At 42.3% G+C, this 27,557-nt stretch overlaps 2 protein-coding genes across 3 annotated transcripts in view; both read right to left on the bottom strand.

The window, feature by feature from the left end:
* Positions 1-204: 204 nt before the first annotated feature.
* Npm3 (nucleophosmin/nucleoplasmin 3) lies at positions 205-2,156 on the bottom strand. Its single transcript, XM_051199660.1, has 6 exons — positions 2,029-2,156; positions 1,664-1,749; positions 1,328-1,447; positions 1,121-1,214; positions 679-797; positions 205-602 (listed from the first exon to the last, which is right to left on the bottom strand). The coding sequence occupies exons 1-5, from the start codon at positions 2,147-2,149 to the stop codon at positions 688-690; spliced, it is 531 nt and encodes a 176-aa protein (XP_051055617.1). The 5' UTR covers positions 2,150-2,156; the 3' UTR covers positions 205-602; positions 679-687.
* A 740-nt stretch (positions 2,157-2,896) lies between these two features.
* Oga (O-GlcNAcase) overlaps positions 2,897-27,557 on the bottom strand; it is a 35,105-nt gene continuing 10,444 nt past the window's right edge. For both annotated transcript variants that reach the window (XM_051199942.1, XM_051199943.1), the window contains 11 exons: positions 26,778-26,876; positions 25,073-25,357; positions 23,206-23,364; positions 20,489-21,102; positions 19,067-19,241; positions 15,760-15,845; positions 14,689-14,793; positions 12,152-12,237; positions 11,530-11,722; positions 8,344-8,503; positions 2,897-4,841 (listed from right to left, as the gene is read on the bottom strand). In XM_051199942.1, coding sequence (XP_051055899.1) covers positions 4,705-4,841; positions 8,344-8,503; positions 11,530-11,722; positions 12,152-12,237; positions 14,689-14,793; positions 15,760-15,845; positions 19,067-19,241; positions 20,489-21,102; positions 23,206-23,364; positions 25,073-25,357; positions 26,778-26,876 — 2,099 coding nt within the window. In that variant the 3' untranslated portion in view covers positions 2,897-4,704. The remainder of the gene's footprint in view (positions 4,842-8,343; positions 8,504-11,529; positions 11,723-12,151; positions 12,238-14,688; positions 14,794-15,759; positions 15,846-19,066; positions 19,242-20,488; positions 21,103-23,205; positions 23,365-25,072; positions 25,358-26,777; positions 26,877-27,557) is intronic.

The raw sequence follows: 27,557 nt of genomic DNA, 5'->3' as shown, positions 1-27,557 counted from the left end.
AGAACACCGAAGAGGCTGGAATGGGAGGTCCCTCTGGGGCAAGGCAGAAGGGACTTGGTCCGGCTTTTGGCCCCAAGGCCCTGGGGAATGGCAGGCCATTTTTTCACCAGCCCTAGAGCTAGGACCACTTTGTGCTGCCACAGTGCCACCTGGTGGTCCCTAGGGAAATCTCACGGTTGGAAAAAGACACAGAACTGCAAAAAAAAAAAACCACACACCTCTTTATTTAGATCTTTATCTAAAAATGTAAAAAGCGTTAAAAACATGTTGTTCTGAACTTTTTTTTTTTTTTTTTTTTTTTTTTTTGCAGTGTTGAGAACTGAACCTTTGGGTTCACAACTTTCTATCTGGGCAGGTTTGGAGGAGAGGTCAGGAGAGATGTTCAAAGGTCATCCCACCCCAATAGAAAAAGGAAGCTTCAGGCAACCTGTAGGAACAAACACAGGGCCCTATGGAGAATGCCAGCTCTGTGAGCACCAGTCCGAGCTAGTCCCACTTGCCCCCTCCCAACTCTCCTCTTCAACAGGAGAAAACATTCACAATTCTAGAAACGTGTCCAGGAGCATCCGGTGCACGACACCTGTAGCAAGCAGCAACCTAACCTGAGAAAAGCAAGTAAGAAGTCAGTGTCTGAGCCCTCACCTCCTCCCTTAACTTCCCATTTCCCCTCCTACTCACCACAGAGGGCTAGGGCCTGGCCCTGTGCTTTTTGGCCGGAAGGATGCCACACAGCTTAACTTCCCCGTCTTCACTCTCCTCATCCTCACTTTCTTCAGAGAGATCATTGTTTATACAAACTGGTGGAGACACAGTACAGACGTAAGGTTAGAGCCAACCATCCCTACACCACATGCCTTATTCAATTCCCTGTAGTGCCAGGCTCACAGGAACCCCTTCTTCCAGAGTTCATCAGTCTAGATCTGAAGGAGGTTAGATACTAAACCAAAGAAGAAAAAAAGAACCTGCCCACGTCATGGGGCTGTGGCACCTAGGACCGGTTACCAGGAGTTCACAGGCTTGAGAGGGGCAGTGAAAGGCACATAATACAGAAGCCACAATCTGGGATACAGGATGCACTAGTGGAGAAAAAGGGCGGGGCCCATGGGGGCAATCTTCTCACCAATCCGATGCCGACCAGTGATGCGCACAGGACCAGAACCGGACTTCAGGCGGAAGGTTACGGGTGGCTGGAGCTGGAAGTCATCCAGACTGAGCTGGAAGACAAGAATGAAGGCCTGGATCACTCTGGCCCACCCATCTTGAGATTGATACTGAAGTTCTCAATTATGTCCCACCGTACTTCAATGAATGGATGGCCACAACTCACCATGGGCTGGCAAGATAACCTGAGATTGGCCACAGGAACTGCAATCTCCTGGTTGTCGCGATCGCGGGCCACAACTTCCACCACATTGCACTCGTCCTTGGCCCCCTCGGTAAGGCAGAGCTGGGAGGGCACACAGAACCTCAGGGCGTCAAAAGGGGGCCGACAGCGCAGCGAAGACATCTTACCCTAACATCTCTCCGGACTCAGGGGGACGCGGCGAGGGGATCAGAGAAGCAGCCCGTTGAGGGTAGCCATAAGTGACTCCCAACCCAGGGGAGTGGGGGAGAGGGAGGACACGCTGATGTCCCCTAGCTTCCTGCATCTCCAGCCCCTTACCATGTTCAATGCCAGCATGTGTTCCGTATCCTCCTCTTCCTCAACCTTGAAAGTGAAGGAGCGGGTGTGGCCGGAAAGCTCACAACCTGCCAGAGTCAATGCGTTCGCGTGAGAGGTGCACGCGTGGAGGGGACAGCGTGTGTCCCCGCTGAACCCTCCCGCCCGGTCATGCGCCGCCGCGGGCTGACCCGCCATTTGTTCGCCAAACGTCCTTCCCTGAAACACCTGGGCGGGCGGAGGCCGCGGAGGGGCCGGCGGGGTGAAGGAAAGCGAGGGGCCTCGGCCCACACCCACGTCCCAGCCGCGATGCTCAGCCCAACGTCTCCCTCGCCCGGGCCACCCTCAGCCACCCGAGTCTTCAGTACCGAAGAAGAAACTGTCCATCGTGACGGGAGCCGGGACGCGCAGGCCTCCCACGCCGCCAGCCCGGGCTCGGCTCTCCTGATTCAAGAACGCTAAAGCAGCAGCAGCAGCGCCGGCGGCCATGCTGAAACGGCCGTGGGAAGCCCCGCCCCCCCACGCACCGAACGCGCACCTCGGCCAGTTCCGGCCCCGCCCATTAAAGGAGCCGCGCGCAGCGAGGCGAGAGCAGCCGTCGCCGCTTCGGCAAGGACAGTTAGGAGGAAATCTCCAGGGAGGCACAGGACGCGTCCTCTCGTCCCCACGGTCCCGAGGACTGGCTTTCCCTAGCTCATCCCATTCAGAGCCCCTTTCTTCCACCCGGAGGTGTTACGTAGCGACGTAAGTGTGATACACCTTTCGTACACGCTCTTTCAGAAAAGTTGTGGTTCAGAGCAGCCATCTTCACCTCCCTCAGGGATTCCCACCCACACCTTTGCCGTGATAGCCACCCCTCAGGTAAGCTTCCTGTTCGCGGTGGAGGCCGTTCCGATCAGAGCCGCCCTCAAGCCCCCATTTCCCATCAGCTGAGGCTCATCCTTCTCCTTAGCATTCTCACATAACTTAGGCTACCCCCACTCCCCCCCCACCCCCCGTTAAGGAGAACAACTCGGCACTCCCTCAGAGAAACTCATTAGTCCATCGACTTCACAGATTTTAACTGTAGTAAGAGGGCAACTTAAAGACAAAAGGACTTTTCTGAGAAAAACCTGAAGTTAGTTCTTTGCTGAAGAAGGCAGGAGGGAAGCGCTGTCTTCAGAATCCAGGCTACACTGCGTTAGTGAGGCATCAGGAGACAGAACGGAACAGAGCAAAGGCACACTACCACACCGATTCACTTCAAGTTTTATTTTGCCTCTTGCATGGTCTTCAGATAGTATTACAGTTCGTTTTCTACAGAAACTGAGCTGTGATTCAATCAATGCAATGTTATTCCAACCTTAATATTCATAACCATGGAAGTTGGCACAGCAGTTTATCCTAGAGCGATGATGGTATAAACCTGGACATGTTCCAGGTGTGTTCAGATCATTCAAAGTGATTATTGGAAGCCAACACGAAAACAAAAAGCAACTTGTTTAATATTCCTGATTCCATATGAAACTGGCTCTGAAACCCTCCAAATAAAAGGCTGTAATTCCCACTAAGGTATGGGCTGTGCTCAGAGAAAGGTGAAGAACATTAAATGGTCTTAGTATCTTGTTTTTGACCTTCACCTCAGCCTTCAAAACTAGACTTGATTTCAGTTTTCCAACACAGCCTATCACAGTTAGGTTTTTACCCTAAGAGGCTTCTAAGTAAGCACTCTCTCCTCCTGGGCCTCAGTTGGAAGTCACTAGGTACACTAGATATAGTGCTAAATTTAAGACTATTTCAAAAGCTCACACTGGAGTTCTATAAAAGTAAATGTTCAAGTTTCCTTTTCTTTCTTTCTCCCCTCAGCTCAGAGTTGAAAAGTTGATGAAAAACTAGAGGGAAGATAACAAAATACTGTTGAAATCTACAGAAGACACTAGCTAGCCATGATTTAAAAAAACAACCTGCAGAGACCATCTGCCAGCTTCATGCTCAAACCCTTAAATTCACCAAGTCTAAATTAAAATACATGAAGTTTTCAGAACCTCCGAGTAAAAGAAAAAGTATACTTATGGTTAACATATACTTATCCTTTCTTTTAAAAATAGATACAAACATGCAAGAATTAAAGACCAATTCAATTAAACCAGTAGTTAACAGGTCTTGAGATAAAATGACAAGTGTCTTCTAAGGGCAGAAGAGACCATGAGTTGGTCCCTTTACTTACCCTTGACAACAATGTCAGAACATTTCACATGCGGATCTGTTTTGAAGGTTAATCTCCAGAAGTAATGCACTTCCCAATAGATTTTAGTCCTATAAAGCTAGACACTCATGGCCTATCCCTATGTGGGAGGCACTTTAAAGACAAATGTAAAGGAGATCTACCATCCACTGGTTTACATTATTCAAAGTGCCATCCTACACCAACACCTTTCATTTTCAAAGGAAAAAAAATATAAAAACAGTAAACAAAAAGAACAGTCAGGTTACAGCTATAATCTATATACAAAGAAATTTACAAGTTTGTCAATTTAGGCCTTTGCCACAAACAAATGCACATTTGTCCCTACAAAGCACGCCTGCTTGAACCAACATTACAGGACATAGTAACTGCCAGAGCTTTACAAAAAGCAGAAAAATTGCCAAATTGGAACCCCAGTAATTCTTTGTCATTCCTGCCATGTCTCCAAAGAACAGAGACAGTTCATTCAGCACCAAGGAGAACAAAGAGTGATCTTCATTGCTCTTAGGTGAGAAATGCAACCACACTGGATGCAGAAAATAGTGCTGACTACATTTATTAAGACCCTCTTCCCTACAGAGCCCCATAAGAGTCCTGACACCTAACCCAAGACCCAAAGGAGGGGCCCACCATGTTTCCCACAGGATACGCAGCAGTACTATCTTCCAACCAGTGAGTGTGAACATGGATGGTGAGTTGTACAGTCGTCTTTGTTTCCAATTCAACTGGCCAATCTGTTGCCGCTCCAGAGACTGAACTGTGTGGAGACCCCAACCACCAACCACAAGGTGGGGTTAAGAGACTCTGGACACAACCAAGGTCACAGGCTCCGACCAAGTATAACCACATCCTTTGGAAATCCTTCCATCTTTGCAATTTCAAAACAGCCCAACTTGCTGTAAAATTCCAGAATCCTTTTATCATCTGGTCTTACTTCACAGAAAGCCCCCCGGGATCCTAGAAATAAAACAAAATGCTTTAAATGTAAGTAAATATATAACCATGAATCATATGTTTAATATAGATGAAAGTTTTATCTATTCCTAAATTTCTTACCACTACATTCATTCATTTATCTGCATAGCTATACTTATAGCTTGGACAGAGTTTTTCTCTGTATAGCTCTGGAGCTTGCTCTGTAGCAAGAGTTTACAGAGATCTAACGGCCTCTGCCTGAGTATTGGGGCTTAAGGTGTGTGCCACCACTTCATTGCTGAAATTCTTCTGTTTGTGTTTTTTTGAGATGGGGGGGGGGGTCTCTCTCTCTGTGGTCCTGGCTGGCCTAGAACATACCACGGCAGACTCACTCAGAACTCAGAGAGTTCCACCTGCCTCTGGGCTGGTATTAAATGAATGTCCCACCACACCTGCCTTTAATCATGCCAATGAATAAAACTCTTTCCAAAAAAAAAATTCTTTGAGAAATAGGCACTGAAAGTAAAGCGAAGTTCTGTTCCAAGCACCCAACACACTTTCAGGAATCCCCGAGGTAGAATGTACTCTAACCTGTCACAAGCCTGTATATCACAATACTGAACATTGTTTTTTGGGGTTTTTTAAACACTTTTTTTGTAGGTTCTGTTTAGGTTCTTCATTAATTTAAAATTTTGTTTCTTACACTGGAATATTATCAATTGGCTTTCATTTACTGAACATTGTTTTTAAAAATTACTTATCCTGTGTGTGTGTGTAGGGGCAGAAGTTACATGTGGGAGTCAGAGGACAATGGCTGCAGTGTCCCTTTTCTATACTATAAGTATTACTCTCATTGGCTAATAAAAAGCTGGACTGGCCAGTAGCTAGACAGGAAGTTAGGCAGGAAAGTCAACTGAGAATCATGTTAAGGAGGGTGGAGTGAGTAAATGCCAGCCAGTCGCCCAGGAAGCAAGATGTGCTAGAAGACAGGTAAAGCCATGAACCAAGTGGCAAAGCATAGATTAATAAAGATGGATTGATTTAAATGTAAGAGCTAGTTAGTAATAAGCTTGAGTTATCAGCAGAGCATTTATAATTCATATTCAGCCTCTGAGTCAATTATTTGGGAACTGGGAGGCAGGAGGGAAATGTCCATTTACATACAACTTGCATGAGTGGTCTCTCTCCATCATATGGGTCTCCGAGACTGAACTCAGGTCATTAGGTCTATCAACAATTGTCTTTACTCAGTAGCAAGCCCATGCATATTTTTCAAACATATTTAATATCTGTAACACTAAGTCCTAAGTACACACTGAGAATTATCCTCTTTTCAAGTTGAATTATTCTGCAAAGTGGAAGCAACTAATTCAAATAATATAAAATGTAGTAATAAACAAGCTGTGTTCTTGTTTATTTTTTCCCTTTCTACAGGGTCTCACAATGTAGGCTAGACTAGAACTCACCTATGTAAACTAGGATAGCCCCAAACTCAGAGACTCACCCGCTTCTGCCTCCTAAGTGTTGGGACTAACAGTATCTGCCTCCATGAGTGGTTTAAAGTTGGAAGGTTTTATTATCAGCAGCTATCTGGGAGGCTAAGGTGGGAAGATCACTGGTTCAAGGACTACCTAGGCTACCATATGAGTTTAGGCAGAGCTCAAGAACTAAGAGACACTGTCTCAAAATGAAAGGGGGGGGGTGGATTGAGGGAATCTAGAAAAGCTGGCTCAGTGGTTAAGAACACTTGCTCTTATAGAGAACCTGGGTTCAATTCCCATGACCTACATGGCGACTCACAACTGTCTATCATTCCAGTACAAGAGGACACTAGGCATTTACATGCATAGAAATAAACACATGTATAATAAACACATGTATAATAAACACTAACACACATAAAGCTTAAAAAAACCAAAAAGCTGGGGGTACAGCTCAGTGGCATCTACCTATTGATGGCATACAGCCAATCTCCTATGGTGCAAAATGCAAACATAACAATTTGGGGGTTGGGTGGGCAGTGCTAGGGGTAGAAGCAAGGGCCTCGTGCATACTATGTGTTTTACCACTGAGCCACATCACCAGACCTCTACAACTCTGAAAATGGCTTGATTAACTAGTCACCTTTCTACCAGCCAAGGGCTAACCTTTGTTGAGACAGGTTCTTACCATGTAGCCTGGGATAGCCCTGAACTTGTAATCCCCTTACCTCAGCTTCTCAAATTCTGGGATTGTGTACCCAACAACTGTTTAGCCTTAAAACTTCTTGCATTTTAAAAGGCTGCTTAAAAAAACACTCAAGACCTAGTATCTATGCTCCTAAGAGTCTAAAACATCATCTTGTTCTATACCAATGTTTTTTTCACAGCACTAATGGTGAAGCAAGGGATTTTTGAAGGCTCCATTTAGGTAATATATTCTAACAAAAATTGCACCAAGTTTTTTTTCAACCATTTATGGGCCTCTGAGCAAAATGAATGTAGTATCTCCTGTGTTCCTTTCTCATTGAGGGTCAAAATTAGTATTCATGCTATAAAAGAACAAAAGCATTTTTCAATAATCAATGCATACTCCTGAGCTCTTACACCAGTAATACTCAAAATAAGCAAGCCGGGCATTGATGGTACACTCCTTTAGTCCCAGCACTCGGAAGGCAGAGGTAGGTGGATCTGAGTTCAAGTCCAGCCTGGTCTACAGAGCTAGTTCCAGGACAGCCTCCAAAGCAATACAGAGAAACCCTGTCTCGAAAAACAAAAACAAACTAACAAACAAAACAAAATAAGCAGCAAGCCAGACACAGTACAGACCCAGCTACTTAAGAGGCAAGAGGCAGGAAGACACTTGAGTCCAAGGATTTGGGGGCAAGCTGGACAATATACTAGTAACCCCCAAAAAGCACACATGGGGGGATGGATATAACTGAAAAGAAATTACTGTGTGCACATGTGGCACGTGGATCCAGGGAGCAGCTTTGTGGAGCTGGTTCCTTCTACTTTTACAAGGATTCTGGAGACAGCTTAGGTCGCCATGGCGTGTGTGTGGAAGTCAGGGTGTCAGGCTGCTAACTTTGTCCGATGGGCCCTCCTCCTCTTTCCATCCTGTGTCACTGCCATCCTCTCTGGAGAGGGCTTCACTATGAAGCCCAGGCTGGCCTGGACCTTACAGCAATCCTTAGCTTCTTGAGTGCTAGGATTTAAGAGTGACCTTTATTATGAGCTTTCCTTTACTATGAGCAATCTCATCACTCAGGAAACTGAAATAGAAGACTGTGCACAGGGCTCTAGGACAGCTATGACAAAAAGGGTAAAACAAAATACTTTTTAAAAATACAGGACTTGGTGGGATGGCTCAGTGAGTAAAGGGACCAGCTACCAAGCCTGCCAACCTGAGTTTGATCCCTAGGACCCACATGTAAAAGGAGAGAATCAATTTCTACAAGTTTTCCTCTGGCTTCTGCTCATACACCCATACACATACATACCCACAAAATAAGTATTTTTAAAAACCCTCTGGGTCAAATAATCAACCCCACACCTGTACTCACCGTTAGCCTTCAGTGAAGACAGGAGACAAGCCATCATGCTTTTAGCAACACTTGGGTCTGTAACTTTTTTGTGAATATCCATTTTTATCAGAGAAGGGAAGTTGGCAAGGAAAGTTTCTGGCAAAACCTCCTGCTCTTCATGGAAACTCAACATTATTTTCTACAAAAATAAAATTAGAATCACTTTTATCTGTATCCCAGAACTCAGGGAAGGAAAGCAGTGTTGGCTTTACCAGCATAGAGAGACCCAATAGTTTACAATTATCAAATGTGTATCTATAGCCAAGGATGGTGATGCTCACCTTTACCTCACTACGTAGGTGACAGAGACAAGTAGATCTCTGTGAATTCAAAGCCAGCCTGGCCTACAGAGTGAGTTCCAAACTGCTTAGGTAAAACAGCAAGATCCCATTTCCAAAAATAAAACACACACCCACGACCAAGTGACCAACAGTCTGGAGGGCTGGACAGACTGGGAGTTAAGGCCACCCGCTGCAGGGATAGGGTCTGGAGGTCAGGATCCCAGCACCCATGTAAGATGCCAGGCATCAAGCACATGCCTATAACCCTGCTTTCAAGAAGCTAGAGATAAAGCTGTTGAATCTTGTTGGCTGCTCGACTATCTGAGAAAATGTGAACCTTAGGTTCAACTTGCCTCAAAGATACAAGCAACGAAAAGAGGACAAACACATTCAATGTTGAGTTCACACATACATATACTTCATACAAACACAAAAGTAAATCTTTAAAAACTAAACTAGTTTGTTCAGACCAGTTATAGTTGTTTGTTCCTATATCCCAGTCAGCCTGGTCTACAAGAGTAAGTGCCAGGAGGGCTGGCACTTGAGAGGGAGATTCTGTCTCAAGAGATGGAAAGAGTTACTCTAAGGCAACCTGGATATAAGACAGTGGACAAACACTTGCTTAGCATGTGTGAAGCTGGAGAGTCAATCCTCAACAACACAGACTTTAAAAATCTGCCAAGTGGTGGTGGCGCACGCCTTTAATCCCAGCACTTGGAAGGTAGAACCAGGAGTATCTCTGTGATTTCGAGGCCAGCTCAGCCTACAGAGCGAGTTCCAGGACAGCCAGGGCTACAGAGAAACCCTGTCTCAAAAAACCCAAAATAAACAAAAATTTAGGGCCTGACATGATAATACACACTTTTAATCCTAGCACTTGGGAGTTGGAGGCAGGTAGATCAAGGCCAGCCTAGTCTACATAAGACCCTATCTTTAAAACAAAACAACCCCCCAAAAACAAACAAACAAAAACAAAAACAGAATAAAAAACAAAAATCAAAAGAAATATAAGTCAGTTATCCATGACAGGAATTATCATGAGATCAAAAGGTCAAGGTTAGCCAGAGCAATATAGCATAATAAAATTCCATGTGGTAATCTGAATGAGACACTGGAACAAAGGAAAGATATTAGTAGGAAAATTGGTGAATAGGCTGGAATTTGGTTAATAATGATATGCCAGCAGAGATTTCTTAGGGTTGAGGAATGTCTAAAATGAACAAGAAACAGACTGGAACTCCTTATTAATGTAAAAAAAATTCTGGAAATCTACAATTACTTAAAATAATTTTAAAGTCTGTATACTATATACACAAAATTGGGAATATACTTACAAAAAACAAAAGACCCAAGATGAGCTAGGCTAAGAAAGAGGCGCTGCAGAGATCACTGAAGCTGCAGGACTGCCTGACCAAGGACATGCAGATCATACCTGCAGGAAATCAACCTCTTCTCCTAGCCCATCAAGGAAGCTGAGATTACTGCATTTTTCCTGGAAGCATCTCTTTAAGGATGAGGGTTTTCTGCTTGTTTCTGCCAGTGCAAACACAGATCCAAGCCAACCAGACCAGGTTTAGGGCTTTGTCACTAATGGGAACTCATTCCAGTCCTGTTAGTCCTAGATGTTGAGTAATCCAAGGAGGTAGCTATTGCTCTCCAAGGGGCCATTATCTTGGTCAAGCTTTCCACTGTCTGTGTGTGGAGAAGCTATAGGGGCTTTAAGACTAACAAGCCCCACACTGTCCCAGGCAAGATGACAAGGTTTTGTGGCCCCACAGGCATTGGCATCTGTCTCTGTTGCTAACAGCCAGTTCTGATTACTACTGCCCATCAACCATGGGCTGTGATGCTGCCCAGGGCCACTCTGCCAAGGCTTATTTACTGCTGTTTGATGTCCCCAACCAAGTCTCCCTATATCAAGAGTTCTCCTACCATCTTGTGAAACTCATACTAGAATATCCTCAAAAGACCCAGGCCTCAGTTGTGGCCACCATACAGGATTACTATGTAGAAAAAATGAGCTGAATTAAGACTGTTAAAAAAAAGACAACCAGCTGCCAAATGGTGGGTCTTACCTGTAACCTTAACATTTGGGAGATGGAGGAAGATCAGGAGTTCAAGGCCAGCCTTGAATTAGACTCAGTCTTGACTACATGTGACCCTGTCTCAAAAAAAAAAAAACCAAAAACCAAAACAAACACAAAAACAGAAATATGCCTGGGAAAGATACCTAAGCAGCTAAAGGCTCTTGCTGTGTTCCAGAGGATCCCAAGCATGTATATCATAGCACAAAGCCATGTCTAACTCCAGGTGTACAAACAAGCATGCAGACAGAACACCCCCACACAAACTTTAAAAAGTAAAGATACCGGACAGCTAGGGCTGTTATACAGAGAAACCCTATTCTCAAAAAACAAAACAAAAAACCAAAACCAAAAATAAAAATTAAAACAACCCAGGCAGTAGTGCCAAACAGCTTTAATCCCAGTACTTGGGAGGCAGAGGCAGGTGGATCTCTGTGTGTTTGAGGCCAGCCTGGTCTACACAGTGAGTTCCAGGACAGTAACTGAGTATATCACACTAAATAAAACATGATTAGTCTCAGTACACAGAAGGCATAGGCTGCCTGGTCTACATGAGTTTACCACCACCCCTCCCAAAAAAAGCAAAGAACATTTTTAACTGGTTTTTGTTGTTGTTTTTAAGAAATAATTTCTCTTGTCATTCTGGCTAGTCTGGAACTAGTTATGTAGACCAGGCTGGCCTCAAACTATCTGCCTCTTCATCCTGAATGCTGAGGGGAAAAAAAAGTGCACAACACATACTTGATGATTTTTAAATTTTAATTTCTTTAAATTATTGTACTATAAAATCACTGTATTACCTCAGCCTCTGAGAGCTCTTTGTCACCATTTGGCTTGGTGTACTTCTCCTGCATGAAGGGAATCCAGGAAATTTTACATTTTTTAATGAAGGGCGTCACATCTACAGTGCCTAAGGCATAACCACAAATGCCATCTTCATCTTCCAGGACAAAACAGTAATCCAGGCTGAGGGAAAGCAGCCCTCCTACTAACCTGCTCAGAAGGAAGGAAGCCAGAGTGAGCATGTAGGTTAACACAAAATTCACACTTTAGTGATACAAGGTTCAACATTATTATTGTTACTATTATTATTACTGAGACAGGGTTTCTCTGTGTAACCTTGGCTGTCCTGGAACTCACTATGTAAACCAGGCTGTCCTCAGGAACAATTGCCTCAATCTCCTGAGCGCTGGGATTAAAGGCGCTTATCACTACTGCCCAGCAGGCCCAGCACACTTAAGTCTATGAAAACTACCTTTTGGAGAAAAGCAGCTGAAAACAGACATACACATTCATTAAAATTCATTTCCAGATTTAACTAAGACTAAACTGGAACTTAAACAACCTCTCAGTCAACACCTCCCCTTAACCTGCTACATAAAATCAGTCATCCATTCCCCAAACCCAATAGGCATCACATACTTGTCTCCAATAAGGTCCGGCTGACTCTGAAAAGGCAAGCCCACTCCATCATCATACATTTCTCTGCAAATCTTGTACACAGAAGCCTGAAAATATAAACTAGTTAAGGAGCACACCAAAACAAATGTCAAAAATGAGTATCAATAACCATGTGTGGTGGTGAACGTAGGAAGCTGAGGCAGGAGGATTGCAGGTTAAAAGCCAGGTTGATTAATGGGCTACAAGTATGGATTACAAGCCAACTGTCTAAGAAAAAGAATTTACAAATCTGGGGGTAGGGAAATGTGTGGCCTATCAGAAACATCACCTGGGTGGTGGGAGGGAAATCACCTTTTTATTAATTTTGGGTTTTTTTTGAGGCAGGGTTTCTGGCCCTGGCTGTACTAGAACTCATTCCATACACCAGTCCAGACTCAAATTCAGAGATCCTCCTGCTTCTGCCCCCCAAGTGATGGGATTAAAGGCACAAACCACTCCCACCCAGCTAGAAAAAAAATCACCTTTGTTTTATCAGATGAGATGGGCATGTAGCTCAGTGGTATAACATTCATCCAGCTTATGCAAGGTACTACATTTGCTACCTAGCACTGAAATTTTATTTCTTAGGTCATACCTGTAAAACTACTCAGAGCAGCAGGGCATTAATAAAGACTGAAAACTTGTTAGAAACCTTTACTTTTTATTATTTTCAAAACTGTGTCCATGTGTGAGGTATGTGCACTTGAGGGCAGGTGCTCTGACATAGCTGTGGACTTTAGGAAGCAGATGACTATGCTCTTTGTTGTGTCCAAGTCTCAAAGACCCCCAGAGACTACCAAGGAGACAGACACCCCAGGTCTAGCAAGCTGACACAGCAGCCTCCAGAGGGAGCGAAGTCCCTTGACTATTGCCAAAATTTAAAGGGAAAAAAAAACCCCACAGAATTACATCAGTAGGTATGGGTCAGATTCTGACTGGTAGACACTTGGGGAACAATTAAGGGAATTTCCCAGAGTAAGGGCAATTGGTTTGTTAATATGTTTGATTGGGTTAACATTGGTGGTTTCTATGGCTCTGTCTGTTACCTGTAGGTAACCTGTTCTCATTGGTTGGTGCTAGGAGGGAGACTTCTGTGGTTTCTGTGGCTTTGTCTCTTGGAGGTGGTCGTTGTACATGGATACCAGGGACCAAGATCCTGGATTTTCTTTGTGATTAAACACAGTAAGTCTAAGAGGAAGGTTGTCCTGGAGTTTTTGTTCACAACGTAAATACTAAAGGCTGGGGGACTGGATTTGTTCTGAATGCTTTCTCTAACCTTTAGTAAGAGTTGAATGGAAAGTTAAGGCTTTGCTGCATTCATACAGTCTCCCCAGTGTGATGTATTAGAAGTGAAGCCTTAGAGTTTAGTTTACGCCTTTCACTCTTAACCACTGAGCCATCTCTCCAGCATAGAGATGGGCTTTCAAAATAAGCTGAGGATTCAAAAGCCAGTCAACTCTTTCTTTGTTTTCCAAGAGAGGGTTTCTTTGTACTGTTTGGAGGTTGTTCCAGAACTCCATCTCCTACTCTACCTCCAAAATCCTTAGATGAAAGGTACATGCCAACACACCCAGCCTTCTAAAAGGAAGAATTAAAGGACTTAGCTTGAGTTATTAAAGTTCTTAAAGGAGGGGCTGGAAAGATGGCTCAGAGGTTAAGAGCATTGGCTGCTCTTCCAAAGGTCTTGAGTTCAATTCCCAGCAACACATGGTGGCTCACAACCATCTGTAATGAGGTCTGGTGCCCTCTTCTGGCCTGCAGGCAGCAGGACATATGCTGCATACATAAAAATGAATAAATAAATCTTTAAAAAAAAAAAATGAAAAAAAATGAAGGAGATAAATGCCTTAAGCTCTTCCCTCACATTTTTACTGAATTTACCCCTCCAGGGTTCAATGTTTTAATTAACTTCCTCAATCTCAGGCTGATATTTAAGAGCTGGGGAGTTTAGTCACAATGCTGATCTGGATTTCCCCCTCCCAAGGGATGTATGTCTAAAGCTTATACTCAGCTGATAGGCCTCTGCAGGACAGTGGGAAGCCAGCAAGGTGAGGCCTGTTGGACAAAGCAGGGACTCTGAAAAGTACAATTTAAAAGACGACTCTACCTTTGGAATCATGGGGTAAGCAGCTTTATTTGCTCTCTTCTGCCACTGCACCATGACACAATGACATAAACTGAAACCATGAACCAAAACAAAATCATCCTTTTGTTTTTTGAGACAGGGTCTCACCATGTAGCATTGGATGGCCTTAAACACACTATGTGTAGATCAAGCGGGTCTCAAAATCAGAGATCTGCCTGCCTTTGCCTCCCAGGCCTGGCTTTCTTGGGTATTTTGAAGGCTAATTAACACAGGGCTGTGTCAGTGATGGCGGAGTCGGATCCCTAACCCCATAAGTACACTGATAAATAAGCAGTAGTTTAAGACACAGAAGCAATTCTTGTAACCATCTACTTCAAAGGAAGGCTGTAAATGAGCACTTATCCATACACCAAGTTGATAGGCAGAAAATTACCTCGTCTTTAGGAAAATAAGGTCTGATAGTATAAACTTTGGAGGTAGGAGTCAGTGGAGGTGGTTGAAAAAAGAGATCATTTGCCCCATCAATTGGCAACAAACGCTGTAGGAAGGGGAAAAAAGGGAGACATATTAGTGTTGAGAATACACCATTTCTTTCAATGAGTGTGCACTGCAGATTACCAACTTAACATTAACTGGCTACTGCAGGCAGACCTAAAGAAGAGGGTGCACTACACTTTACTAATATAATGCCTCTTTCCTGGGGGAAGGGGTGTATCAGAATAGAAATTACCCAAACTGACTTTCACAGCTTTAATGGCATAATAGAAATTTAATTTTATAATCAAAACAAAGAAAACAAAAAAAAAAAACCCTATTCCAATTATGACAAATATTTGTTTTAAAAACCAATCTTAATGAACCATCTTTCTACTACAAGATGGCAGAACAGACTGTGAGGAGGAGAGGTTTGGTCTGAAGAGGGTTATCTGTCCAGGAGACGCTTTATCCCCAAAGCAATGCGCTTCAGTTTGCTGTGCGCAGCAGAGCACCTGTTGGGGGGAGAAAAGTAGAGCACCTGAAAGTCCATGAACAAATCCCGACAGCAAGAACACTTCTATTTTGTTCAGACTGTCACTCGCAGGGTTTTATTTTTAAAGTATATTATATTTATTACATAACCAAGGAATATCCTTTAAGCCCTTTATTGTCCACTTGCATAATAAGCCATCTTTTTTGCTCATGGAGTTTCCACTGGCAGACAAGCATGCGCGCATTGTGCATTGCGGGCGCAGATTTAAATGCTGTGCGACCTGCAAAGAAACAATGTGAAGTGTATACCTAGAGCCGCTGCGCTTCGCAGGCGCGGGGGGATTGACAGCATCTCCTTCAGAAATTACTGTGAAAGAGGAGGAAAATTTGATTTAAAATCCAGCTATGTAACTAAATCGAATTTGGGACTAGAAAGCCTTCGGCAGACCAATCCTTCCAGCCATCTGATGCGCAACATAAGGTTTCTCATAAAACAAAGAAAAATGTCAATTCAGTTGTGAATTCATATTGATACCTGGAACTCTCCTGCTAGACCACCTCTAAAGGCCCAGGGTTCTTGGTCTCCAATTAAGAACTGTGCTGAAGAATGACTACGACACCCTGTTGAGATCAGATCCAAGCGGAGAACGTTACGAGAAAAGGGATTTCCTGGGGTCTCAAATGTCCAACAAACTAACACACACTGGAAATAGCTTCTCTAAAAGTACTAATCCAGGGTTTCAAGGCAAGGCTGTGATAATAATTATCTTTAAATTTATAATAGTATTTCAATACTTTTATTCCTCCCTTTGATTAATGAAAACCATTATTATCAGTTCTACACTTTAATTATTGGAAGGAATAATTAGGTTATCTAAGTAAAGTTTCTGTATTCCTCACACACAGGAATAAATCAAACAGCTGCTTATCTAGCATGAAATTCTATGACTATAAACTGAAAATGAATGAAATAGACATTTTATTATCACAGCCCATGAAGGAACTGAATTAAACCTGTCTGAAGTCACATTTTTTACATTTTGGGAAGGATACAGGAAAAGAAAAGGGAAGTTAATCTTGTCAGAAAACTTAAGGTCAGCAGAATACTGTAGACAAAAATGAAACATTTGGTCTTTATGGACAGGGACAATCTAGATTCAGACCTGGCCAGTTAGAATACCAGTCTGCCAAGATCTGAGAACAAGGATGAGCCAATTATTTTTCCTAATTTGTCCAAAGTAAAAACACACTTTAAGTGTGACAGTACATGGTTCTTCTAGTCATCTGCTGTGAGTTTTGCAGTGTGATGGACACATGCATCAAGTAGCAACAGGCTTTGAGGCCCAATTATCAATTTTAAGGTCATCACTAATCAACCTCACAAGTAATAAAGTCAACAACCAAGGGATAATTAACAGCAAAGGCTTGGAAACCAATTAGAAATGGCCTGCCTGGTTTTCTGACAAGACACAGCAGCGCAATATAGTTCTTTTCCATTGGAAGACAGCATCTACCTCCTGTTCAAGTTAACAGTCTCATCAGTATAAGATACAGTGTGCTAGTCAGACAGTCCCAAAGCAAACCAAATTTTTGTTGACAATTCAGTCCATTAAAAGATCATGTCTAGGTTTGTTAGGTTTTAAGGGTAGGGTTATGTATTTAAAAAAAAAAAAAAAAACAAAAACAAAACAAAACAAAAAACCACAACAAAAAACAAGGCAGAAAAAACAAGCAAAAATAAACACAAACCTATAAAATGTAGTATTTGTAAAATAAGCATGAAATGGGTCAAAATTTAGACTACAGGAGCTTGTCCCATTCCATAATTCAGTGATTAACACTGTAGAAGACCAAAAAACAAAACAAAACAAAAAACCAAAATACTACACTTCTCAAACTTTTAAGTTCAGCCAATTTCCCCTACCCTCCACTTTGAGACTCCAACATAACTAGCACTTCCAACTAGTACAGTAAAAAGCTGCATGTACGAAGAGCTGTGTAAATGAAAACATGGTTAATGCCTCAGACGCTGCGCAAACGTGACTTCAGTTCATGTCTACTGCCCTAGTTTATTCTACCTGAGCTACCTCAAAGACACAGCCTTTCAACTTAAACTAATTAATCATGACGCGCTGTGAACATCTGCCGCTGTCCATCCAATAGTAGTAGACACTTGTGCTGAGGGTTCTCCCATCTGTACACAATGGGGAAGAAGACAATAGAAGTCGTTAGTAATCAAAAGTACTGCAGAGCCACATTCTTTAAAGGACTGAATGCCAGCTGGACTGGAGAAAGGAAGAAAACAAGGGATTCTAATCAGAAGCCCCTGGAATTGGCCATGCAGATACTCTCCCTGTCATGGGCATTTGTACAAATTCACGAATGTGATGGTGGTTATTTAAAACTGTAGTGTTCTGGCCTCGAGACTGGACCAACTGGTGAAAATCACTCAGGCAAAGAAAGCTTGAGAAGAGAAAGAAACAAAACTGGATATAATAAAATTTAACTTTCAGTAATTCTTGGATGGGGGGAATGATACTGAGGATTAAACTCTCAAATGCATTATTTTAAGTGATAAATTCTCAAACTCAATAATCTTGATTTTAGGTTAAAAATTCCTAGGGACCTTGGAGACTTTAAATGCAAATACCTGTAAGGACTAAACAACTCCCTGGCTAAAACCCTGGAAGGCAAGTGCTTGTCTGTCATCCAAAGGTCAATACAATACAGAGGGGTTTTTGCCCAATGAGCCTAGAGATGTCTCCCACCTAGATAGTCTTCTATTAAGGCTGCTGTGATAATACATAGGAACACAAAGGGAGTTCTGAAATGTTCTAAATCGATAATCAAATTCTTCCTCTTTAATATTTAATAACATTAATATTTAATATTAGGTATATGGGTGGAGAATTAGAAATGACTTCTCAGGAGCTGACCATGTTTCAGGCCACCTATCACAACTATCATGAAATCCCCACCGAGTATTTGCAACTACTATGAAAACTGACATGTCAGTTAGCTTTGCTGCCTGCTGTGTGCTGTAAGTCCATTGCACCCTGGAAATGAAGTCAGGTCCCTGGAGAAACTTGGCCATGCTGGTGCTTTTTTTTTAATTAAAAAAAAAAAAAAAAAAAGTTTGGGAATTTCCAAAACAAAAAAGAAAAAAAACAAAACAAAACAAAACAAAAACAAAAACAAAAAAAAAAAAAAAAAAAAAAAAAAAACAGGCAAAAAAAGGAAGCATACAAAAGTCCACTGAACAAAGCAGAGTTGATAGGGGACTGTAATTTCCATTCCATACTAAAATCTATTACTTGGTAGGGGGATAAAGAAACAGCCACATGAATTAATACCAAGTAGCACCAGAATAGCCTTCCACTAAAGCTCGCATGCGCACAGGGCTGGGAGGGCAGGTTCCTCTTGCCAGGCCCCTAGGTAACTGCAGCAGTTATTGAACACAGCACTAACGTTATCAAGACACAGCAAGCAGCAGAAAGCTCACAGAGTCACCTCTCATAGAGTCTCATCTCCAAATCAGGTCAGTGTAGGACTCAGGGTTCCATCCAGGAAGCATTCAGTCAGAGTATGTTAAAGTCAGTACTTTCTAACATATTTTCAAGGTATTTATAGAATTAACCCAAGGGAGAAAAATTAACATGCTCAACAAAATTACTAAAACTTGCAAAATTTTTCAACTATATTCACCTTTAAGAAAAATGTAGGCAAAGAACTGAAAAAATGTGGACATTTGCCAATTCCCTAAATGGTTTTCTCCCTGTGGGATAATTTTTTAAGTACAATATATATGAATGAGGAGGTAAGATTATTGCTGCTGCACCTACCTAACCACTGTACAAAAGACTTCACCATAGACATTATACTCTTGATGTCCCAAACATAGGAGTACATATCATAAAGGATCGTCCTGTTGGCACAATTGGAGAGCCGAGTGAACATCCCCATCACTAGTGCACACATCTCTTCAAACTTGGCTGCTCGTGACCGCCATTCTTCAATCTACACAGCATTAAGGAAGAAACAATTTAAATTAAGTGTTCCTAACTGAGCTTTTTATCAGGCACATGCAATTTATCTTAAACATAAGTGAATCATTGGCTTAAAACTCTAGGTGAGCAATTAGTTTATCTCCCCAAACTGACAGAAAGTATACTCTCCTCAATTTCTAACTGGCAAGTCAAACTGGAAAAGTGAAGGCATCAGATGTAGAAAACTCCCCATTTACTTTAAAGAATACATTCTAAAACATGGCCAACTTTACACCAGGTGCCAGTATATCCAATTAAGAATCTCAAGGGTGGAGAGATGTCTCAACATTTTAGTGCACTTGTCACTCTTTCAGGAGACTGAAATTTGCTTCCCAGCACCGACATGGTGGCCTCACAAAAACCCATTACTCCAGTCCCAGATGATGTGATGCCCTTTTCTGGCCTCAAGCACAAATGTGGTGCACAGACATGTATTCAAGCAAAACATTCATACATAAGGAACAAAAATAACTTCCTCACAGTAATGTGGCTAAGGGGAGAAAAGGAAGAAATCACACTTGGTCATTTGGGGGAGGGGCACAGGTTATTGAGTTTTGAGGCAGGGTCTCCTATAACCCAAGTCAATCAAATTCATGATGCAGTGGAAACCACACAGAACTCCGGGATCCTCCAGCTTCCATCACTTAAGTGCTAGAACTACAGTGTCCAGGACCACCCTCACAAGACACACAGTGAGGACCACCCTCACCAGACACATGTGGAGGCTTCTGTTACAGGTGAGGGGCCTCTACAATCCTAACACTTGGGGAGCTAGTCAGGAGGACTACTGTGAGCTGGAAGGCAGCTGGCACTACATTGACAATCTGTTTCAAACCAAGCAACCTACATCAGGTGGCTCACAAATGCATCGAACTCTAGCTCCAAGGGATCAAATGCCTCCGGCCTCTGTGGAACCTGAATTTATGTTCCTACATGCAGACACACACACAGATACAAACTCAATTACAAATACAAATCAACCTTAAAGCCTGGCAGTGCTGGCACACCTTTAATCCCAGCACATGGGAGGCAGAGGCAGGTGGATCTCTGTGTTCCAGGCCTACAAGGAGAGAGTTCCAAGACAGCCAAGGCTACACAGAGAAACCGTCTTCAAAAACCAAAACCAAACACTTAAAATTTTTTAAGGATTATAAACAAATCTCTGCACATTACCAGTATTAACGTGAAGAGGCAGTAAGAAACAATGACCATACTCACTTTTTCAGAGTCTTTCCCTTTGCAATTGACACTGACAACACTACTGTTTGCTCGAAGCCACTGAAATTCCCGTAACATCTGTGCTCCTTTGGGTCCATGCTCATAAGGAAGATAGAAGAGATCAGCAAGTAACTGTAAGTCCTCCAGAGTCACTGGCTCTGCAGTGTACAAAGGCTTTTCGTTTGGGCCTGGCACAAACTGCTCCTTGTTTGTTTGTTCATCAGTCTGCATGGGAGCAATATCATTAATGCAATCTTCTTGCATAGACATCTCTGGCGATTTCGATTCAGCTATGCTCTCCTTATCTGTATCCATTGGTTTCAATTCCTCTGCCATTTTAGCTTCAACAAGCTCAGTTAGTATTTGACTGTCACTCTTGTGCTCTGACTCTTCTTGCTTTTCTACCACCATATCCATGGGTTCTTCATCTGGCTGTTTCTTTTCTTCCTCCTTGGTCAGAGCTGAAGGTTCACCACTCAAAGCTGCTCCCTGGCTCATAATGGGCTCCTGGTAAACTGTTGTAACTACAGTCGTGGCATTTAAAGAGGGTGCTGCAACTAAAGGAGTCCCGTCAACGACACTTGCCTTAGTGCCACTGTGTGCGACTTGCCTACCTACCAAGGAAGAGGGAGAAACAGAGGTAATCAAAAATCAGAACCAGAACAATTTAGATTAATAGACTTTAAGGAATGTTTTTTCTCCCCTGAGGCCTGGGAGGTAGCTCAGTAGTTAAGAAACTTGATAAAGCCCAATGATATGAGTTTGGTCCCTGGGACTGACATGGAAAGAACTGACTTCAAAGTTGTGGCATGGTATGTACATGCCTATATGTGCATACAATATATCAATGAATTTAATTAAAGATTACTTGAAAACTGGGCATAATGGCACACCCTTTTGAATCTGGCACTATATTGCCAGAATGAGATCTCATTCTGTAAATATGTTTCTCTTATTGGTTAATCAAAAGGCCCTGTTGGCCAATGGGAAAGCAAGATAGGCGGGACTGAGAGACAAGGAGGATTTGGGGAGAGGTAGGAACAGATTAGGGAAGAAGGTCCGGACCATCTCTCCAGTTAACATAAGACCACATGGAAATACTTAGATTGAGAGAAATGGGTTAATATTTAAGACAGAGCTAGCCAATAACACTAGTAACCTGGCCAACAGCTTTGTATCTAATATGGTGTCTTTGTGTGACATTTGGGGCTGACGCAGGTGTGGGACCAGGTTGGCGGGAAAACTGCTCATGACAGTAGACTGAAGTAGTGGGACACACCTTTAATCCTAGCACTCAGGAGGCAGAGGCAGGAGCTCCTTGAGTTCATGGCCAGCCTGGGCTATACAGTGAGTTACCAAGAAAACCAAGGATACCAAGTGAGACCCTGTCACAAAACAAAAACCAAAAGTGTATACTGCCCTTGCAGACAACCTGAGTTCAATTTCCAGCACTCACATCAGGCAGCCGACACTATATGTAACTGTAGCTCCAAGGGAATCCAATGCCTGTAGGGAACATGTATGTGTGCATGCCACATATATGCACCATGCCCTCAGAGGCCAGAGAGGACATCTAATCTCTTCAAACTGGAATTACAGATGACTGAGAGTTGACCTGTAGGGGCCTGAACTCGGGACCTCTGCAAGAGCAGGAAGAACTCTTAACTACTATGCCATCAAAATCAAAACCCTGTCTCAAAATAAGCAGGGGGACTGGACAGGCAGTTTAGCAGTTAAGAACACTGGTTCTCTTTTAGAAAACCCAGGTTTAATCCCCAACAAACACATGAAGGCTTACAACCATCTGCACCTCCAATTCCAGAACCTCTAACACTGCTTTCTGACGCCCTCTGGCACTGCATATACATGGTGCACAGACTTACATGCAAGCATAACACCTATACACAAAAACTTTTTAGGAAGCTGCGCATGGGCTGGGTGGTGGTGGCACACACCTTTAGTCTCAGCACTCGGGAGGCATAGGCAAGTGGATCTCTGTGAGTTCAAGGACAGCTCAGTCTACAGAGCAAGTTTCTGGACAGATTCCAAAGCAATACAGAAACCCTGACTCAAAAAAGGCAAAAAATAAAATAAAACAAAAGGTGGGCATAGCAGCATATGCCTAAAATCCCAACATCTGGGAGGAAAAATGGGAAAACAGGAGGGCCAGAAGAGTTCAATGACATCCCTGGCTAAACAGCAAATTCTAAGTCACCCTGGGTTACATGCCAGCTTCAAAACTCAATTACACTTTACTTAGTGGATCTAAGTTAAGGGGCATAACAATGCATTTTGTGACTCCACTATAATCCAATCTCCTTATGGAAGCTGGTTATGCCTGTGTGGCGGTGGCGGCACAAATCTATATTTCAAGAATTCAGGAAGTGGAGGCAGAAGGATCAGAAGTTCATCTTTGGATACATTGTCAAATTAGAGGCCCATATGGGCTACATGGAACCATATAAAAAAGAAAAGTCGCAAAGTAGATGGTCTGCATCTGTATGCACAGGGAAAGTGAACCCACACAATCATTCTTACACACCAACAAACATAAAACCCCCAAATAAAACATAAAATAAAAATTCAAATAAAACATGAAATAAAAACTGATGGGCTGCACAACATGGTTAAATGATAGACTGTTTGCCTAGCATGCAGGGGATTCGAACTTTAATTCCCAGCAGCACCATCACCCCACCCATCCCAACCCAACTCACTGCTGTACTGATGCGGTACGCCGAATTCCTGCAACCATTCCGTTAAAGCTAGCTTTAAAGCCATCTGTGGACTATAGAGTATATCAGTTTCAATGTCTTCATCACTGCCTTCATTTTCTAACTTTATCTGTATTGATACAGTACTGTCCTCACTGTCAGCTGAGGGGAAAAAAAACACAAAAATAGTTTTTGATTACAAAAGCCTCCTCCCAAGTGGAAAGGTATAAATTTTACTTGCAGTAGTATAAGCAAAGCAGTGAAAAACTAAAACAAACCAATTTAAAACACAATTAGAAGATCCTCTCTAATAACCATCTAGAAAGTTACCTACTTGTTCAAGGTTCTAACTGAAGTAAGCATGTTAGAATCATTGGAAAAGTTGGTCACAAATGTCCACCAAATACCAATAATGAGACGGCAATGTTAATTAAAAGCATTACACTATCCTTCCCAAAAAGAAAAACACACCTAAGTGAGTATTCAGGCACTCACAACTTCAATGAATTAAAGTATAAGAAGAGAAATGCAAGTCTTGCTTTTGAGCATATAGCCTTGCTTTCCTTATTTCTCTATACAGCTGAGTAGAGATCTACCCCTTAGTTAGAAAAGATGTAGAAGTTAAATGCCATTCGCATATGCAGAAGGGCTAGATATAATACTCCTAATTGGCTACTCCACTGGGGAGAAAGAGACAGCAATGACAAAGCCATAAAATGACTCATTAATTCAATAAAAAGTTGGAAGAGGGTTACAAAATAAGTAACAGACTACAACTACACACCAATTACCATGGCATAATGCACCACTAATCCAAATCTCATCTGTCATCCTATTTCAGACTAACTTCAAATTTCTTAATTTTTTTGCTGGTGGTGTACACCTTTTATCCCAGTACTTGGTAGGCAGAGGCAGCTGGATCTCTTGAGTTCGAGGCCAGTCTGGTCTACAGAGTCAGTTCTCGGACAAGCTCCAAAACTACACAAAGAAACCATGTCTCAAAAATTCAAAGCAAAAACAAAACCACAAAAAACAATCTTTTGTTTGTTTGGTTTTTAGAGACAGGGTTTCTCTGTGTAGCTTTGGAGCCTGTCTTGTAGACCAGGCCTGGCTCTGCCTTGGGTCCCAAGTGTTGGGATTAAACACATGTGCCACCACCACCCAGCAATAATATCATTATTATGAGTGCCCATGACATGCCTGTGAGCATACATCCTTGGCATAATATGGAGACCAGAGACAACTTGTAGCGTTAATTCTTTCCTTCCGTTATGTAGATAACAGATACCGAACTTCAGGTTGCTAGGCTTGCACAGCTAGCACCTTTAACCCACTAAGCCATCTTACATGTTCAACTTCAAAATTTTTATGACCAATATTTTCTCGAGCCCATGACCCTTTATGTGCAGCCAACTCTACTTCATCCAGCTCAAATACCGGTCAAACTGTTTATCAACACTTCAGGTTATCACTTTCCTCTGGTACCACACTCTGTAGATAAACATCACAATATTAGAAACACTAAATGCCTGCATATCTTCTCCAACCTAGACTGATTTTCAAAGGTAGGTACACTTTATTATTTCCACTCTTAATACTCAGGAAGATACACTTGCCATACAATATAATTAAATGCAAATCAATAAACAGGCAACATTTTCACCTGAAATTCTATTAGGCACTTTGCAAAAAAGTAACTTGTCCAAGGCCATTCATGCTTTTATTACATATCTATGATTCACTAAGAGAAATGACAACACATTTTAATAAAAGCTTTTGACTGTGGTAAGAAAGGAAGACATACTTACCAATGGCTCCAGTTGAATGTACCTCTCCCCCAAAAGTCCATCATCAAATACAGAATACTTACTCATCACAACATCCTTTCTAACTCCATTCATGTTTGATTTGTACCAAGTGGCAAGGGTGTGGATAGCAACATAGTTAGCTTCAAATTCACAATTTGGATTAGTCAGCACTCCCTTTAACCGTGGGATGAGCTCTGTGGATCTTCCTTTGTAGGGACCCAGAAACAGCCTTTTCTGATCATAATCATTAGCATGAATATTATCCCAGATCACTGGTGCTCTCTTGATGATTTTAGAAACCTCTTCAATAGACTCTACTGGAATTTCTTTTGAAACAACTTTTGGACCTAGAAATAATTTGTTAAAAAAAAAACTTCCTTATTTGTAGAACTTTCTATATGCATCTTTAAAACATACTTTAGCAAGGCTGGAGAGATGGCTCAGTGGTTAAGAGCATTTGTTGCTCTTGCCAAGGACCTGGGTTGGGTTTCCAGAACCCACATGGTGATTCACAACCATCCTTTACTCCAGTTCCAGAATGAGATGACCCCTTCATGGGCACCAGGCACTCACTAGGTGCACATACATATGCAGGCAAAATATACATAAAAAATAAGATAAATCTAAAAGGCAAGATCAACAACCAGAGTTCAATCCATAAGCTACCCTTAGAAGGAGAAAACCAAATCCTACAAGCTGTGTGTGCTCTGAGCTCTACATGCACATGCACATACACAATAAATCAATGTAATTTTAAAAGGCAAACTAAGGGCTGCAAAGGCCAGTGACATGGCTCAGTATATAAAAATGCATGCCGGCCAAGTCTGGTGACCTGAATTCAATGGGCATATACACATTCAGTGTCTCTCATAAATAAGTGTTATTGTAAATTAAAAAGGGGGTAGAGAGATGGCTCAGCAGTTAAGAGCACTGGCTGCTCTTCCAGAGGACATGAGTTCAATTCCCAGCACCCACATGAAAGCTCACAACTGTCTGTAATCCCAATTCCAGGGGATCTGACACCTCCACACCAATGCACATAAAATAAAGTATTAAATAAAACAAGGGTGGGGGGACCTCAGCTGATAAAAAGCACTTGCCACCAAGCTTGATGACCCTTGACCCACCTGGTGGAGGAGAGAAATGCTATCAGAAGCTGTTCTCTGATTTCATACATGTGCAATCACGCACATATAGCACATACACAAAACAATAAAAATGTGCAAAATTTCTCAAATACATAAACAGCTTTTCATGTCTGCCTTGTATATACACTATACTGTAAACTCCAGCTGCACAATCATTTTTAAATTTTGCTTTCTTGTCTTTATTTTTTGGAGACAAGAGTCTCTCTATGTAGTTCTGGAACTCACTATGTAGACCAGAATGGCCTGGAACTCAGAGATATACCTGCTTATGCCTCCCAAGTACTAAGATTAAAGGTGTATGCCACTACGCCCAGCTTCAATTTTCCTTTCTAAACTAGCACAGCAACATATCAGTGTACTCATTTATAAAACAGGCATCTCCTACAAGTCTAGTTTATAGTAACACTGGCAGAATCCTTAGCAGGGTGATCCTCAGCACCACATAAACTGGGTATTGGATATAGCTGTATTCCCAGCAAAACCTTTCAAGGTCATCCTTGCCTACACAGCATATCTCAGGCCTGGAATACAGGAGATCCTGTCTCAAACGACAAAAGTATTCACCTAACATAAGAAGCCCCAGTAACGCAAGTTTACTATACAATTCTTGAGGACTTACCTGTCCAAAGCACCTCAATTCCAGGCAAAAGCTTTTCACCCACGGTCCGTAAGTAAGGAGACTGAGCCACATTTGGGTAACAGAAAGTGCCACAATATTCTGCATGCAGAGGGGGAGAAGTCAAGATTGAAATGGTCGTGGAAAGGAACTGGGAAGATGCTTTAAAACGCTTATTTCTATTTAAACAGTAAAGGGCTCTTTATTATACATAAAAGGAATAAACTTAGGCAGATGTTAATTTAATATTAACAATACAATCAGATATTCACACTAGGTGGTGAGCCTGATCATTAACTCAATTCCAAAGCCCACAACAGAAGTTCCCAGAAGGCCACTATAGACTGGACATACAGATGTCACAGGCCAGCCTTCCTTTATTTTCTTGGAGCAGGATATTTCAATAGGCTAGCTAGCCTCAACCTGGCAGTGATTCTCCTTGCCTCTGTCTCCCTAGTACACAGATTACTGACATGCTTCTCCATGTTTATGTTTAAAAACACAACAAACAAAAACCCAGGTTCTCCGTATGTACCAGGCTGACTTGGCCCAAGAGTCTCTAGACCTCAAAAACAAAATCCTGAAATTTTCAGTAGTACTACCAAGCAATCTTTATAATCCCAGTCATTAGAAATGTGCTCATTTTATTGAAGATTGTACATAAATTGAAGTTTCTTAAACAGATAAACCTGCCATGCTGATGCATGCACATCTATAATCCCTGACTTGCTACAGGAGGCAAAACCAACACCCCATCAGAAAAGAAATCTGAGAAAGTTATTT

This window comes from Phodopus roborovskii, unplaced genomic scaffold, assembly GCF_943737965.1.
Source record: "Phodopus roborovskii unplaced genomic scaffold, PHOROB, whole genome shotgun sequence".
In the NCBI taxonomy this organism is placed as follows: Eukaryota; Metazoa; Chordata; class Mammalia; order Rodentia; family Cricetidae; genus Phodopus; species Phodopus roborovskii.
Note: the sequence above shows the minus strand (reverse complement) of the source record. Positions and strands in the feature narration are given on the sequence as shown.